This window comes from Lycorma delicatula, chromosome 1 (genome assembly GCF_047948215.1).
Source record: "Lycorma delicatula isolate Av1 chromosome 1, ASM4794821v1, whole genome shotgun sequence".
In the NCBI taxonomy this organism is placed as follows: domain Eukaryota; kingdom Metazoa; phylum Arthropoda; class Insecta; order Hemiptera; family Fulgoridae; genus Lycorma; species Lycorma delicatula.
In genome coordinates, this window is record NC_134455.1 from 9,446,037 (window position 1) to 9,463,209 (window position 17,173).

At 29.1% G+C, this 17,173-nt stretch overlaps 1 protein-coding gene across 6 annotated transcripts in view; it reads right to left on the reverse strand.

Annotated features, from left to right (window-relative positions):
* Nucleotides 1–17,173, reverse strand: part of LOC142325138 (phosphatidylinositol 3,4,5-trisphosphate 3-phosphatase and dual-specificity protein phosphatase PTEN-like) — a 138,531-nt gene that overhangs the window by 66,939 nt on the left and 54,419 nt on the right. For 5 of the 6 annotated variants that reach the window (XR_012756515.1, XM_075366733.1, XM_075366911.1 and 2 more), the window contains exons 8-10: nt 10,911–11,074; nt 9,834–9,954; nt 5,674–5,824 (exon numbers count right to left, since the gene is read on the reverse strand). Coding sequence is in view for 5 of the 6 variants with exons in the window: in XM_075366733.1 (XP_075222848.1) it covers nt 5,674–5,824; nt 9,834–9,954; nt 10,911–11,074 (436 nt within the window). In the remaining variant the exon portion in view is untranslated. Of the gene's footprint in view, nt 1–5,278; nt 5,825–9,833; nt 9,955–10,910; nt 11,075–17,173 lie in introns of those variants that run through there. The other variant, XM_075366822.1, reaches the window with a different exon arrangement.

Here is a 17,173-nt window from a genome sequence, read left to right on the forward strand (position 1 = left end):
AACCAAAATAAATTTTCTGAAGGAATAAAAAAGAAAGTGATACTTTATCAGTTATTTACAGCTAATAACAAATAAAGTAAGAAGCATTAAGTCACTCTGATAGTAATTATAACAAAATCAGTAAACATAGACAATGGGTTACATAGACAGTCAGGTTAAATTTGATTTGGCTCCAATATGCAAGAGAAAAATTTTAAGTTTAAAACTGACCTTTTAACATATGATCAATGACAAGTTAAAAAGCAATACAGTGACAAACAAGTTCAACAAAGGTAACACAATTCAAGGCTTGGAAGATCATGGTGACTGTTTTCTGGTATAAAAGTGTCCTACTAAAGGATTTCATAGGGTTGGGAACAACAATCACAGCAGAGGTGTAAATCAATTTCAAAATTAAGGCATGCAATTCAGATTAAAGGACATAGGATGTTGTCAATCAGAACTATACTCATTTTCAATAATGCATACCCCACATACTGCTGCTATCTACAGTGTCAAAAGATTAACCAATATAAATTGGAACTTTTTGATTAACCCACTTTCAGCCTACATTTCACAACTAGTGACTAAAATGTCTTCCTTCAATTAAAAAGGTGGCTTGGCTCTCAACGGTTTCAAGGACAGTGAAGAGGAGAAGAATAGCAGTGTTTAACCGGCTGAAATCTCAGGCAACAGATTTTTATGTACAGAGTGATAAAAGCTTATTCTAATTGTTATGTTCGAGAAATGGTTAGAAAGTAATGACTAATAACACAAAAAAATAAAATAAAAGTGTGTATACATAAGTAAAGGTAACAGATTTTTTGTTCTCTTTTTTTTTTTAAAGACCTACTTGCTTTATTTTTTTTAAACCTGCATTGTACTTTATCACAGAAATTATGGAAAAAGGGACCATCAACAATCCTATGACTTCCTGTCCAAACTATATTACTGATATTACTAACAAAATCCATAGTAAATATTTACTATGTACTAAAATTAAATACTGTTAGGCAAACAAATGTTAAACAAGCATAGACAAGTACAAGTTATCAGAATATTTTAAACCAAACTGCAGAGTGCTGAATGCCATTTATTATTAACAGTTTTTTAGAATTCACCATTTATATTTTTCAGAAGAATTATTGAAAAACAATCTCTATTATTAGATGTTTCCAGACTATGATTTGTTCTTTAAATCATTCAATAGATATAAAATGCACTATAATTTGCATTTAAGGATTTTTGGGACTTAATTAGTAATAAGAAGAGAAATAATTAGCATAAGTACAGAATACAAGTAAAAAAGAATTCTTCAATGCCAAAGAAAATCCAAAAGCCAATAAAAGCAAATAATGAGATGACTGCAGTATGAGAGAAAGAAAATAAACACATCTATGCTAACAAAAAGCTATTTGGCACAGATTCAAAGTACACTCTATAACTACATAAAGATCTTCAATGTTAAATTATCCTAATAATATGTTATTTTAATCAAATAAAAATAATAATTAAATGTATGATTTTAACCACACATTTAATGAATGATTTGTTATAGTTTCTGCATAATTAGAATTGCAAAAATATTTTTTGTAGTTTTCTCTATAACATTTAAATTTGTTTAAATAAATACACAAAAAGTAAACAAAATGATAAAAGACGAAATAAAAATTAATCCTACCAAACTACACTCCAATCTGATTAACCTTTTCAGACAATGTGCAATTAAACCATATCAAACTTAAAAACTGGTTGACTGCTGACAGCTAAGCAGTCTGAGAAGAGACATCATCAGAAACAACAGCAGTAAATCTATTTTTATTATATAATGCTAGAAAATTTTATGTACATACTTGCCATAATGTAGATGTAAACTCCAGGATAATATTATATTAACAATGAAGTTTTTTTTAGGATCAAGAAAAAAACAGCTTCACTGGTTTTTATAAATCTTTTTTTTAGTAATATAAAAGTTATTTCCATTTATTTAATAATTTAGCAATTAAAATTTAATAAATAAACAAAAACTTTAACAAAAAAATAACAGATTTTTTTTTTATTAACTAAAAACAGAAAAATATAAAACAGTTTAAAGGATGAAACATCAAACACTGCATTCACATTTCCTTTGTGATGCATTAAAGTTCAAGTCCAATATTAAGAAACTTAATAATGATTATAACTTCCTCTTACCATAATAATAATTCACATTCTTCTTAGCAAACGGGTCCAATTTTTAATTTTCTCTGAAGAAATATCCCATCATTCTTCTTTTATAATTTCTTCACCGATGAGTTTTACATTTTTCTGAGCATAACCCAAACATATTCACTGCAATTCATCACCAGTTTTGGATAGCCAGTTTTCTGGGCACCTCAGCCACTAGTCTGGCTTTTTGTGCAACTCCCAGATAGCAAACAGCATGCTTGAACAGAACATTGGGCACAGAAGGCCGAATCCTAATAAAAAGCTGCTACTTTGCAGTTGATGGAAGGTAATCACTTAAGTGGAAGGAAGATACCAGCTGAACTGATCCCAAGACAATCAACCAGAGGGTGAAAGTAATAAAAGACAAGGAAAAGGGGGAAAAAATAAGAGGAATGATCAACATAGGGAAGGCTGCCTCCGATCAGAGTTATCAGGATACCTGACTGTAAAAACAGCAGATTTTTATAAACTAGCAAGTCATAGAAATTCTAGTCAATACAAACCGACAGGTAAAATAGTTCCTATTGAGACTACATCAATCACAACCCCATACATTTTAAACGTAGCTTTTATTAGAAATAAGCGTATTATTATTGGTATTATTAGAAAGCTTATTTCAAGGATTCTTCTTTGCAGAAACAAATTCAGAGGGAAATATAAGAATCTATTTTTTTTTACTTTTTTGCACTATGTTAGAAAATATTACAAAAGCTATCAAATTCTTTCATTCCATAGTTTTTATGAATCATCCAGAATGTTTACTGATTAATTATATCGAAGATATATTGTAAATCAATGTTCTAAAAAAAATAATCTTCTGATACCACAGATCATGAAAATGTATAAAGCATTCTTAAATGTTGTATTTTTTCATGTAGTGAAAAAATCCAGTCATTGAACACTTTGTGATGAAGTTGACTAAATACATGAAGTTGTATTTTAGCTGATAATTGTACTGACATTCATTATTTATGTAACAGTAAACATTTCCTTTGCAACCTATCAAAAAAAAGAAGATTTTGTGCACTATCTCACTTTTAAATCTCTGCACTGACTGATTATAAGCTCCATATGACTTTTTACCATAAAAAAATAGTTTAACGACATTCTGATCAATTTTCATGTTATGAGGAGTGATGTGAGAGACAATACATTTCTTATCTTCAAGCAGATGTAATTTTGGCTTCTTGGCTTTTTTCATAAAAGAAAAACTGCGGAAAAAAATACTGAACAACTTTTCCTGCATTGGAGAGTTTCAAAATTATAGTAATTAAGGTGATGGAATGTAAAATTTTCAGCTTTTATCATTACACCAGCATTTGAAAATATTTTCTCATATCAGCATGAATTAGCAGTAGTAAAAACTATAATATCAGCATGAATTAGCAGTAAAAACTATAATATTCACTAGTTTGCAAAGACTCAACAGTTCCAGAAAGAAATTATAAATATTCAAATTATCATGTACATTCATGATTTGAAAATGTTCTTTAGGTCAACAATAGTTATTAAAGAATAAATTTATATTATGCTAAATATCAATACATTTTATACAAACTATTGTACAAAAATTTATTTAAATAAATTTTAATATAACCACTGTTAATTTTTAAAAAATATGTGGCTGTTCAAATTATAAATAAGTAAATGTAGTAGTTATTCAAATTATTCAAAACTTAAATTATAAGGGTCAATTCAGAACTCTAGAGGAAAATTAGGAAATTCTAAATAAATGCAATAATAAAGCAAGAACCGAGAAATTCCGTATAAATAATATTTAAATAAAACATAAGATGAAAGATCCAATGAAGAAGTTGAACTTTTTAGAGAGAGAATTGTGAAATGCTCCTGCTGTTACCATCAGTAATAAATTTCAACCACTATACCACAACACAACTTTACCTAAGTACAAATACTGTTTTGTTTTATGTTATATTTGTCAATTTTTTTTTTAGATTTTACTAATTCCAATGAGGAACAACTGTAAGTTTTAATAGGGGTGAGTTTAACTAAAAAATAATTATTAATCACAAAAGATATAAACTGTTTCAGTTTTTATTAAAAGTACGTAAAAGAATGTATTCTTGAAATTAGTATAAAAAGTATTACAATAAATGTACAAAGCTATTTCACTGTTACATAATTGTTATGCACAGCCATGTAACTAGGATGGTTACTTGACCCCAAACAATTATTTTTTTAAAAATGATATAGGTATTATAATGAAAGTAAAAAATATGAATTTAATACGTTATTTCTTAATGCCTGCTATGACTATCAGTCTTAGCATGTTGCAAAAATGGATCTTAATCCATAGGTGCAGTTTAAAACTTAGCAGTTCAATAAAAAATAAACAGCTCTAACATTCGCTTTAAACAACTCAGCTCTACCCTATACCCATAGTCTTTCATATTCCATGATGATTTGAGTCAAAGCTCTTTAAAATAAAGTAAATCTTCTTTAAATTAAATCTAAAAATGTGTTTAAATCTTCTTTTAAATAAAGTAGTATTACAGGAAACTTCATAGTGTAAGGTGCTGACCTTGGAACATAACAAACTTTCTGAAACTTACAGAAGCTATTTGAAATTTCTCTATCCTCTAAAAATAGTAGATTTTGCTACTGTTTTTATTTCCTGGCATTGTATATGTAAATAATATAGGACAAAAAACACATGCTTTACAATGTTTCTGTTGTGCCTATGTTATACTATAGAACATCAAAGATTTCACACTTTTTAAGTTGGTAATTTTTGTACATGAAACATTTGAAACTTTAGAGGTCCTATTTGAAAATTTAGGATTCAACATTACATTTTTTTTTAATTCTGTCAATTGTACTAATATAACTATCACTTATTATTGTCACTGCTATTCCTATTACTTAACCATGGTTTACAAACTGCTGAAAAATTCAGCCTACAAAGCTGAGTATGAAAGTATTAGTAATTTCAGTAAACCCTAAAGTTATGTGAATAGAAATTAATGTTTTTAATTTTATAAGACTAACAAAATGACAGAAATAGATAACTTATGTTTAGGTTGAAATTCGGAAACTCAAGTTCAGCAATAACTGACCATTCAAAAAACTCTCCAATATTACAAACTTCATTTATTAAAATATGAATCAATACACAACAATTAAAAACAATGAATAACATTTCACATCAATTTTTATACCAAAATATAAATATATTTAACATGTAATCTACAAATGCATACAAAATCATGTAGTTCACTAAACATTACACTTAGGTACATGTTCTGCACAAAAAAATAGCATACTTAAAAACAAATCTACTAGTACACAATTCAATAACTAGTGAAAAAACAATGGTAGAAATAGAAATGAAAAAAATTTTGTTCAAATAAACCATTTGTATAAACTACAGTACTTGTGACAGTTTATGAGATTATTTCATTTTAATAAAACGTCCATGCAGTATTTTTGCATAGCAAAATATATTACAGCAGTCAATAAATTTACCTGAATCCCAGCCTTCTTCCTCATCATCATCTTCACCTGTTGATCCTTCAGTAGAATCTGCTTCAGATGATTCTGAGGGTGTTTGAGGTACAGAACTTTTGATGGGCCATGAACATAAGTCTTGAGGACCCCTTCGTAATATCAGACTCACCTACAAATAAAAATGAAAGATTTATATATTTTAAGGATGGCAATTATTCTACAAGAAATAGAAAAAAATTGGAAGCTATTTTTTTTAGCAGAAATTAATTTAAAATTGAAGTGTTCAAAGAAATTCAGTACTGAAAACTATAAACTACCAATTTATTAATCAGAATTAACTTTTTATGATGCAGTGTAATAAAACCTGTTCAGGTGGTATAAGCAACTGGTATTTTACCTTCTCGCAGAGAAGTTAACATTCAAAGCTAGGCTGGACGAGTTCAACTATCACTTTATGAAAAGAAAATGGCAGAAATGTGTTTTAGATTTAGAGGGGACATTATTATTTTGGATTTGGCTGCCCAATACTTTCACAAACTATGTATAAATTCCTAAAAAGCAAATAAATTTTTTTTGCATAATCTTAAAAAAGGCAGTTTTTTCTTTATAAATAAGTCGGAAAACAACTTAAATTTCTGTCTGATTTTTCTTAAAAATTTTTATTAGGTAAATGGATAGATAAATGCATACATACAGGTTTCAACAAAATGATGAAAAGTGAGCTTAACCCTTTGCACTCTTTTGTCGAATACTGTAATAATTGTAAAAAAACTGTCATAATTTATCAGTACCACTCCTTCGTCAAGAACAACTCGACAATGAAATTCACAGATAGCACGCCTTTGTCCTTTGTTAGTTTAAAAATGAGACAGCTCATTTTTAAACTACGCACAGAGATTCAAAAATTGATCCTGATATTGAAAATGATAATAGTGATGAAGATCCTGATTATAATTTTGAAGAAAGTGACAAGAAAATGCTATTTTGGGCAATTATGATGAAACTGAAGGTAGTTATGAAATAGTTGAACCCCATAGTAGACCTACTCCTATCATTCCAGAAACCGAGATTTACACCCAGACAATTGTTTCAAGAAAATCATCCTGAAAAAAATTATTGTAATTGACATGTAAGTCCTATTTTTTTATTAAATGAAGGTTTTTGTAAAAAAAATAATAATTTTTTTTTGATATAACAAGCTATAATTTAATTAATAGCTGACAGGAAATAAGTGATCAAAAAACTGGAGACCCAATGGCACTACTTGATTTCATAATTTGAGGGTAAAGAGTTAATAATCAAAATAATACTATACAAACAAACTAGAAATATTTACAAATTAAAATCTTGTCTGCTAAAGAATCTTAATTGGATGAAAGCAATTAAATATTATATCAAATACTGAGTACAACTAAATTAAAAATAAAATAAGGAACTGCTTTAGAAGTAAAATGGTAAAATATCAGGTCGAAGTCAAAGTAAATTAATCAGTTTCTATAATCAGTAAAACTGAACATAACCTTAGATCGTCTAAATAAGTGGATTGATAATCATGATCTTTGTCTCATAAGTACCAATAGGTGCAGTACTTAACACAGTTTTGTATCCTGTTTTCAAATATGTATTCGGAATTTCTTCATCACCCACAGTTGTTTTATTTTAATTTTTTTAAACATTTTAAAACATTTTCTTGTTCATTTGTCCACTGTCAAGTAAAAGCTCCTACAGCATTATAAATATGATTGAACCAAATGAGCTAACTCACAGAGCAGCATAACTACTGTTGTGCAGGTTTAGACATGTATAGACATATACAAACATGATCTTGTGTAGCACACATTCATCAGAATGATCCCAGTTGTGAGATGGTAGTGAACCAGTAAACATGTCATTGTGAGTGCTTTGTGTGCCTGAATTATTATGCATTACATATTTACAACTTTATTTCTTTTAATCAGTCATTAGTTACAAAATGTCTGGAGTTTGTTTAAATCATCATAACAATTTTTGTTAAGCATGTGATAAAGTGAAGCTGAAGTCCCAAAGGTGAAACCTTATTCCATTAGTAAATAAGTGTTATTAACTTTATTTTGGGTATAAAGTCAGGAACCAAAAAAGGGCCAGGGCCCACATATTTTTTGTTTATCATGTTCTACGCTTCTCACTGCGTGGAAAAATGGCACACGCCACATACCATTTGCTATCCCCATGATTTGAAGGGAACCCAAAGATCACTCTGTTATTTCTGCTTAACAAACATAAAGGGATAACATATGTCAAAATCAAAACATACAGTGGTGTACCCTAACATGCAATCTGCAATGAGACCAGTTCCACTGCGATATCTGCCATATCAAAACCTCCAGAACATGTAACATTAGATGAAGAGAAAGAGAGCTCATTTGATGGAAATATGGAACAAAAAGCAACAGATTCTGGTGATACAACTTTAGAACAAAGCAGTTCATCTGAGCCCCATTTACTGCCTGAATAAAACCTTAACAATCTCATACAAGATTTAAAGTTATCCAAAAAACAGTCTGAAATGCTTGCTTCCTGATTAAAAGGATGGAATCTTCTTCAAAAGAATACAAAGATGTACTTATCGTAATCGTCATTCTGAATTTAAAGACTATTTTTCTGAAGAAAATGGTTTAGTGTTTTATAATGACATTTCTTCTCTTATGTAATAGCATTAGTAGTATCTTCTCATACTAGTAATAGCATTAAACAGCAATTGCAGCAATATGTAAATGAAAGATTATGTTGTGAGTTAGTTACTTCAGTACTATAAAGTAATAAACTTTATTATATAGACAATCTTTCGTCATTATCAAATTTTTTCGTAATGTTACTTGACTTACACATTTTTTCAAGCTAATACACCAACCAGTAGATGACAATGAATGCTTATAAAGGAAAAAGTAACTGGCCATCCCAATCTGTACTTGTTATTGAGAGGAAAGACAAAGAGACCCCTTCAAGCAATAGCTACATCAGCCATTAGGCTTACTGCACGATCACTGGACAGAAAACAATCCTCGAGTTGGTGCACAAACAGCCCCCATGCCAAAACCCAAGGATGTGCTGACTCTTTAGGTCACAACATCCTCAGCGCAGCAAATCAAGTGTAGTCAGGGTTGCAGAAACAGAATCAATAATGGAGAATTGATAAAGGATAAGAAAAAAGGATGAGTGATAAAAAAAAATCAGGCTAATCACTTAAACAGGTCAGAATGGCAGTATTCAGGTGATAAGTAAAAAATTGAAATGTTTAGATAAGTCCTATGTTCTTACTATTTGTCTTGTTTCTAGGCAATTTTGGATTTTCTGCAATTTTAACTATGAACAAAATTTTCAACACTCATTACTAGAATTAAACAAAAAATGTTTCTTGTAACCATTCACTTAAAAACAATTATCTGATCAAGTGTCAAATTGATAACTCAAAATCAAATTGATACTATTTGATGATTATTAATTGGTTATTTGATGAAGTATCAAACTGATGAAGTATCAAACTGATAAAGTACAAATCACCATTCTCACTTCCTTTACAATATATTAGAGCATTGTTTTTAAATTAACAGATGGCAATTTTACCTATTAGTACAGCTTTAGATTTATTCTTATGTAACTTTATGAGACTGTGCATGATCATTACCGATCATGAAAATAATTTATTATTTTTCATAATAATTTATCACAGTTGGTTAGTTCCATTGTATTTTATTCAAAAGTATACATGAAAATACTTTTCTCAAAGAGAATTAATATTATTTCACTTTTTCATGTTACTTTCTTATTTCTAACTTATAAAAACTACTAGAAATCTTTTTTTTTGTCAGCAAATACTAATTTGGATTAAAAGATAATGAAAGTGTAAAAAGGAGTAAGTGGGGATGAACCATATTTTCCATTAAAAGAAAAAAATTTGTAGCACTTCGGTTGCTTCGGAAAAGCTTCAGAGCTCAGTAAGTCTGAAAAACTAAAATTGTACAGTACATCAGGTGTTAGTAAAGAGCAGTAAAAATACCTAATCCTCATGTACATGTAAATATATATGTTTGAACATGACTGTATACATATCCAACAAAACTAAAGGAAATTTTCTAAGTTTTATCAACCTTATAACATATATAAAAAATATTGACAGAAATTTTAAATAAATACAATACCTTGAAATCAGGACTATACAATTTATTTGCTTTGTCTTTATGGGCATCATCCAGGTCCCACTTCCCTATCCTTAATATTAATGGCTTAGAATTGTTTTCTAAAGTGACAAGAGACCCTGTCCTGTAAAACAAAAAAATAACAATCACAGAGTTGAACTAATTATAAATTAATAATCATTTTTGTCAGCCTTACATAAATAAGATGGCATCAGTTCATTAAATAAATTGCACCTTTTTAGTTTACTGTCAATTAATAACAATTTTGTTGTACCTCCAAACAATTATTACTCTTACAGAGACTAGCTTCTCTAGTAAAAACTATGACTAATATTCCAGGAAATTCTATGATTAATGTTCTTGAGATTACTGAAGTTAGACAAAACTTGCGCAGTTTCATGCCGGGCAACTGAGGGACTAAATCGGCAAGAAAATACACTTGTATCGAAGGTAATTTTGTTAATACAAAATATTGTTTCCCCAAATGTGGACAAAGGACAATATGTTAAAAAATTAATTAATTACAATGTAATTATAATTTAAATATATTTTACGTGGTATGTATAATCCATTTAGAATCTAAATATCAGATTTCAGAAAAAATGTTATCCAAATGTTCTTGTAGATCACCAGTTGATTCATTGTATGACAATACAATAAAAAGCCAGTGCCCTATATAACATATGCCTCTGGTGTAAGCCAAGTAAATAAATACTTTGATAGGCGGATGAAATATATTTTTAAAGGCAACAAATAATACTTGCTTTCCAAACATCTTTACATTGAAACCGGCTTTATATGTAGTTAAACAGTAGGAAAACTTTGATCAATTGAATTTTAACATTTTTAATACTTTTTTAATTGATGAAAAAAAAAATGAAAACTTTAAGATGGAAAGTGATTAACATCCTTTTCCTTAGTCTGTTCAAGTACAAACAGGGTTTTCAATTTTATAGTATTAATTATAAAAATTAGTACATTTTCTGTAACGATCAACAAACTGAGATGTAGGAAAATTTTTAAATAGTATTATTTAACTTAATACTAAGTTAGAAAATGTATACAGGTAAATTATTGTACCTAGGTTTACTTAAGGGTGGGTGTGTGTAGTTGAGGGCCTGCTCATCATAACTAAGTGCTCGGCTGGCTCTCTCAGGTACACTGGAACAGGTACCATTTTCCATCGTATCAGGTACTTCTTCTCTAATGAAAAATGTGTTAAACCAAAAATGGAATAATTTCTCCTGTAAAGAAAATAGGACACAATTTAATTTGCCAAATACAGAAAATAATTTTCCAATTAAAAAAACTTCCTTTTTTCTCTCCATAAATAGTGATGAAAATGAAAAATACCAATGCCGTTAATCATAAAGGCATTAATCAAAAAACAGATATAAACATGTAAATAAACGGATATAAAAAAATATAGTTTTGATGTACCAGTTTCATTCCAATTATTAATCAATCCCAAGGAGAAAGAATGCAAGCCTATCTTTATAGCCTAGATTTTCATTTTAAATTTAAATTAGAAATATAAATAATTATAGAATGAATTTAAATTACTATTAATTTTACATAATTATATTTATTTATACACTATAAATATAATTTCATACTAGATATACTTGTATTTTATATTATATTATTAATATTAATTTATATAAACATAATTATACTAATAAACAATACAAAAATTTTAAAAATAAATAAATAAATAGATTTAATACTCTTAACGACCACAAAATAATTTTCCAACAAGATAATTACATCAATAGTAATCTAAGTACATAACTTTCTCACAATAGAAACAAATGGATCAATAATAAATTTTATCGTACTCATAATAAAAAAGAAGAAAAAAGTTCAGCAATATGTATAAATTAAAATTAGACTATTAATTACATAAATAATAACAAGACACAATTTATTAATATGAAAGTTTTTCAATGAGTATTGCAAAAATTAGGGTGCAAATACAGAAGAATGTATATATTAAATAAAATTAGGTATGAAATATGTCATTTAGATTTGCAAATAATGATTTTGTAAAAATTGGACATGGCTTCAAATGTTTTCAGAAATCATTACAGCATTACTTCATTGCTACCTTTGTTAGCATTCTTCATTATTACCTTAATTGATTAGTACATTATTAAGTTTATCATTAATACTTCTAGTGCCAGAATATATTATCAGCTTTTCTGTAAAATTATCAAAATTATGTATCCCAACTTCATTTTTTAGTAGTTTTAATGAATGTAACAATAGTTTAGATATAACAATAATAAAAATATTCATTTAGACTTTTACATCTCATTCTATAATAATGTGAATATAAATGCTGCTTGATCACATTAACTGAATCAGAAAAAGGATTTTACCCAATGTTGAAACCAGTTTCTGTGTTCAACTACAAATTATTTCCTTCCAACAATTACATTATTTCTATGTATTTTTGTAACTTCATTTTTTTTTATAGATTTAAACACTGTAAAACTACCAGTTTAAATGAATTTCTGCTCAAAACAAGATATTTTATCTATAGCACCAAAAGCCCCTAAAAACGATGTTAATATTTTGGACTTGTATTAACATCATATCTCTCACAAAACATAATTTTTAAACCGACAGTTAGAAGCCATAAGAGCTATTTCTCACATTTTCATCATGACCATGTAGAATTTTTCATTTTCCAAAAATACAAATGACAATTGAAAGGAGAGAGCAACAAATTAAATGTCCACATAAGTATGAATTGTTTTAACGTTTGGCAACTGGAAGCAGCAGTATTACTCGGTACCCAAATAGTTCAAAGAAGAACCTGTAAAGCATTTGCTATGTTTTCCGTATTCAAATTCATGATTGTAATATTAATCTGTAAGTAAAATAGATGTTGGTAAACATAATCAGCAGAATGATGCTTGACCTTCAGAATAACATTACTTGTAGTAAAGGTACATCTGTACATTTCATGTCAGCAATCTTTAAATCTTTTTGTGTCACAAAGAAAATAAAAATGAAAAATAACATTTCTGATGAAGTATTTTTTCTTATGATTTTGAAAGTAAAAATGCACAAAATTAATAAACAAAAAAAAACCTTTTACCATTGTATAATGTAACCTTAAACTGTAACACCTTGAAGAAACAACAGTAAGAATAGTGTACAAAATAATCCTTGCAAATCCATTTCCATGTATGTAAAAACAATACACAATTCTTTTGTCACTTAGGTCACTTCAAATTTCAGCTAGATGATAGCATCCAGATCCATACATGGATTAATCATTTGTAAAGAGCATATACAAAACAAATGAGCATTTTTAGGATAAGTTGATGGATTCAACTTTAAAATTCATCTACTGATCATTACTCCAAGAACTGTGGATGCTAATGATAGCAATTCATGGGGCACATTTAAATACCAGCATCAGTCTAATTGGAGCATCCTGCATTCACTCAAGCAGCCCTGCATAATAGTAAACCTAATTTCACTCTTGAATAAAAGGAATTCAATTAAAATAAATGATATGCCGGAAAAGTACACTTTTTGTAATACCTGATTTACACTGTACAACAATAAATTTAAACTGTATACATTAACAAATTAATATAACAAAAATCATAGAAATAATGTAATACAAGGAATCTGGACAGTTTTATTAGCATATGCTGGCATCCAGGATAAGTGTAAATTAATGGTGTAATTAGATTCTGTTGTTTATGAGAACAAGAAATACACAATTTTTATATTTCACACTTTCCTGCTAAAAATGTTTTTTCTTCATTCTCATACAACAGAAATTACACAAGAGTTTTAATTTAATAATACTTCACTGACATTGTTAACTTCTATAATTATAATTGTATTACATAGACTGCATTATTTTTAATATTTATGTATTAAAATAAGACAATGGTGTAAAACATGCATAACCATAGAAGAGTTTCTTCATTAACAATGATCTTTAAAAACAATAGTCTTTTCTTTTATTTTCATCTTTTATGACTGCATAGGTTCACTTTAGTCAGTCCATTATCCAAGACTCTTCAAAGGGACTGTGGGAGTGGCCTCTGTGTCATTATCTGTGGTCTCTTCAAAGGGACTGGCCTTGCGATCCTCCCAGTACTTTTTTATATGTTCGGATCTCTGTGCCCTTTCTGGTGTTAAAAATTTTGGTATCGTGAGTTTCTTTCTTTTGTGCTTTTGTCCTTGATTTTTTCATTTAACTTTATGTTGTCCGTTGTGTCCTTTAGTGTAAGGCCAATTTCCTTCAGATTCTCTCTTACTTCTCTGATCCATCTGCATCCTGTCTTGGTGTTTTTCAAGTTGAGATTGTACTGTACCAGTAGGCTCAAATCTTGCATCTTCATGACGCTCCCCAAAGAATCCTAGTCTTCTCTTATGCATGGTATCAATGATCGGTTATAACTCTTTGTACATGACTTTGTCGAGCACGATCCACCATTGCCCATCTTTCTGCTACTTTTTGTTGATGCAGGTTCTTCCAATTCTTCTTTCGATTTTCTTAAGTCTGTTGGTATTTGATTGTTCATTCAGGTGTATGAATGTTTCTGCTGTATTTGCAGCTTCTGATTTTATAAATGTGTTGTACTCTTATTTTGCGTTAATGGACAGACATTTTTTATTGGAGGTATACCAGGTTAATTTTTGTACTTTAGCTTGTTTGTTTGTTCTTGTTTGTATTGAGGTTTTTGCATTCAGATTGTTTGATATTATTTCTCAGAGATATTTAAATTGGGTTTCTAATTATTTTATTACCGTTTATGTTTACTTCTTTTAATTGTGTTGATTTTTGGAGCATAATTTCCATCTTCTCAAATTATATTTTGAGGCCAGTTTTATTTGCAATGTTTTTTAAGTTCTAATATTTGTGTTTTAGCTTTGTTGATGTCGTTTGCTAGCAGTGCCAAGTTGTCGGCAAAACCAAGGCAGTTTTTGTTAGGATTGTTTGGTCAATTTTTATTTTTGGGGGAATTTTTTTTTTAGCCATTCCCCCATAAACCATGAGGGAATATTGTAATATTCTTTGTTATAAAGAGATAAAAATCTTTAATTCCAGGATATTCCATTTTAATTCAACAAATGATCAGCGCATCATTATTTTTGATTTTGATATATAACTACCCACCTTGTAGTGGCCAAAAAATATTTTTAATATTTTTAAAAAAAATTTCTCTTAAGTAATAGACTATTTTCTAACTCGCCAACAGGTAAAAACAGCAATTTCCATCACTTTTTCCATGAGCTGTAGTATTCTTATTTTACATTGTACAGACGGTCAGAGAGCTTTTTGGAAAGAGTAAAGATGGAACTTCATCTTAGTGTACTAAAATTCATTTTGTTACAATACCAAATCTTGTAATGTTTACTTAAGTTACATTTCCAAAGTGTTGTTTTTTTTTTTTTTTCAAATTTTGGGCCCAAAATAAATAATGAAGGGCTTAGAATAATGGGCCTGTTATTTATCTTTTAACTCCTAAGTACTATTAATACCTATAAAAAAAATTGGACTGTTATAGTGTCCTTCATTTAAAAAAAATGGCTGCCAAATCGTTTTCAAAAATGACTCATTTTTGGGCCCCAAAAACCACATGTGGGACAGGTGGCAAAAATCTGAAATGTTTACTACCTAAGCAATAAGCACTTTTTATTCTTTAAAACCATATAAAATTTATTTTATTACTCAAAGGAGTTGGCAAGTAATAAAACCAACAAAACTGTTTTTTCTAACCATAAACAACGTATCCAAAAATACTGCTATGTATTTTTTCCAGATTATAAAGATTACAACTAAACTCATTACAATGAATAAATTGGTAATTAAGAAACATTCAATTACAGAATGATAAATAATAATTACAAAATGATAAACAATTCAAATACATTAATAAATTGTTCAATTCACTTTTACCTTATTTTGCTTGTGCTAATGGAAGTTATAAATCTTGCACTTTTGAAAACAAACTAAACTAACATAACTTAGTGCTCCTGCCATTTTTTTATTGGGTAAAACTTATATAAGTCCTCATTCATCTTTGATGTAATGTTGTGTCCTCTTCAAGTAGTTGATAGAAAAAGCTCTGAAGGTGTGAGAATCTTTAAAATATTTTCAGTTGAACCCATGTTTGATTATGCCTCAAAGATTTCTTGAATGAAGTACCAGGACCCTGCGGATGGAAAAAGTGTATTCAATATTCCTTTTCATTTTCATGTACTTTGACTTCAATGATTTCGCCTAACCACCACTTGCCATCGTATACGCAGCAGACATAACTTGTACATTTCGGCTTTGGTAAACCTATAAGGCAATCAGAAACACTGATGTCCTTGTGTAACAGTACTAACGTAAATGTTTCTGATTCAGAGGTCACCCAGACTTTCAGAATACATTTCTGACTTGGAACATAACTGTGAAAGGTTCTTATTTCTGGGACTGTTGTGATTGCCTGATAACGATAACTGAGGTATCCTTCAGTCTCTTGAACATTTTTATTAGAGCAGAAAATAAATGTTATATTTTTAATATTTTCTTTGCAATAATTGTAATTTCAAAAGGTATAACAATTTGATTGTTGAATGTTCTTTGAAAGCTTGCTTTAGTCACAGTCCTTTTTACAGTTCTACCAATACCATCACATGGTCCTTTTCCATGGTATGAGGCAAAAAAATGTCATTCAGCTGCGATTTCAAAATCTTCCTGATGGTAGCACAAATTAATGAAATTTTTTGTTTCTATACTGGGCTGAGGAACTATCAGCAAAAAAAAAGAATTTTGTTTAACTTGTGGTAACAGTGTTTTTACTTTATTTATAACTTGCTTTTGCAAGCAGAAGAATGATGTAGTATTGTGCTTCAAGTACTCACTAATCACACAGTAGCTTTGGCTTTGTAATTTTCCTTATTTTTTAAATATATGAGAAATGGATGTACTGTAGTATAAGTTTTTAACCAGCAATATGACTGGACTGGACTTCATTCTGTATCACAAAAGGAAAATTTTGAGAGAAGCTTCCCATTACAATACATTCATCCTCCAACAAGTTTCCCTTTTTAATGTTGAGGAAATTAGCTTGTTTCTTTGCAACATGATACCTTTTAAAATTATTTAAATTTTCAGCAAGTTTATCTACGTACTCTTGAAATGAACGAATTTGAATAATTAGTTCACAAGGGTCAACAGAAACCCACTGCTTGAAGATAATTTCAGAATCAAAATCATCCCAGCTCTCTTGCAGTAATCTGAGCACTTCATTAGTGCCTGGACATTTTTAGAGCAGATAACAAGAGTTTTACATTCTGATAGGTGACACACACAAACA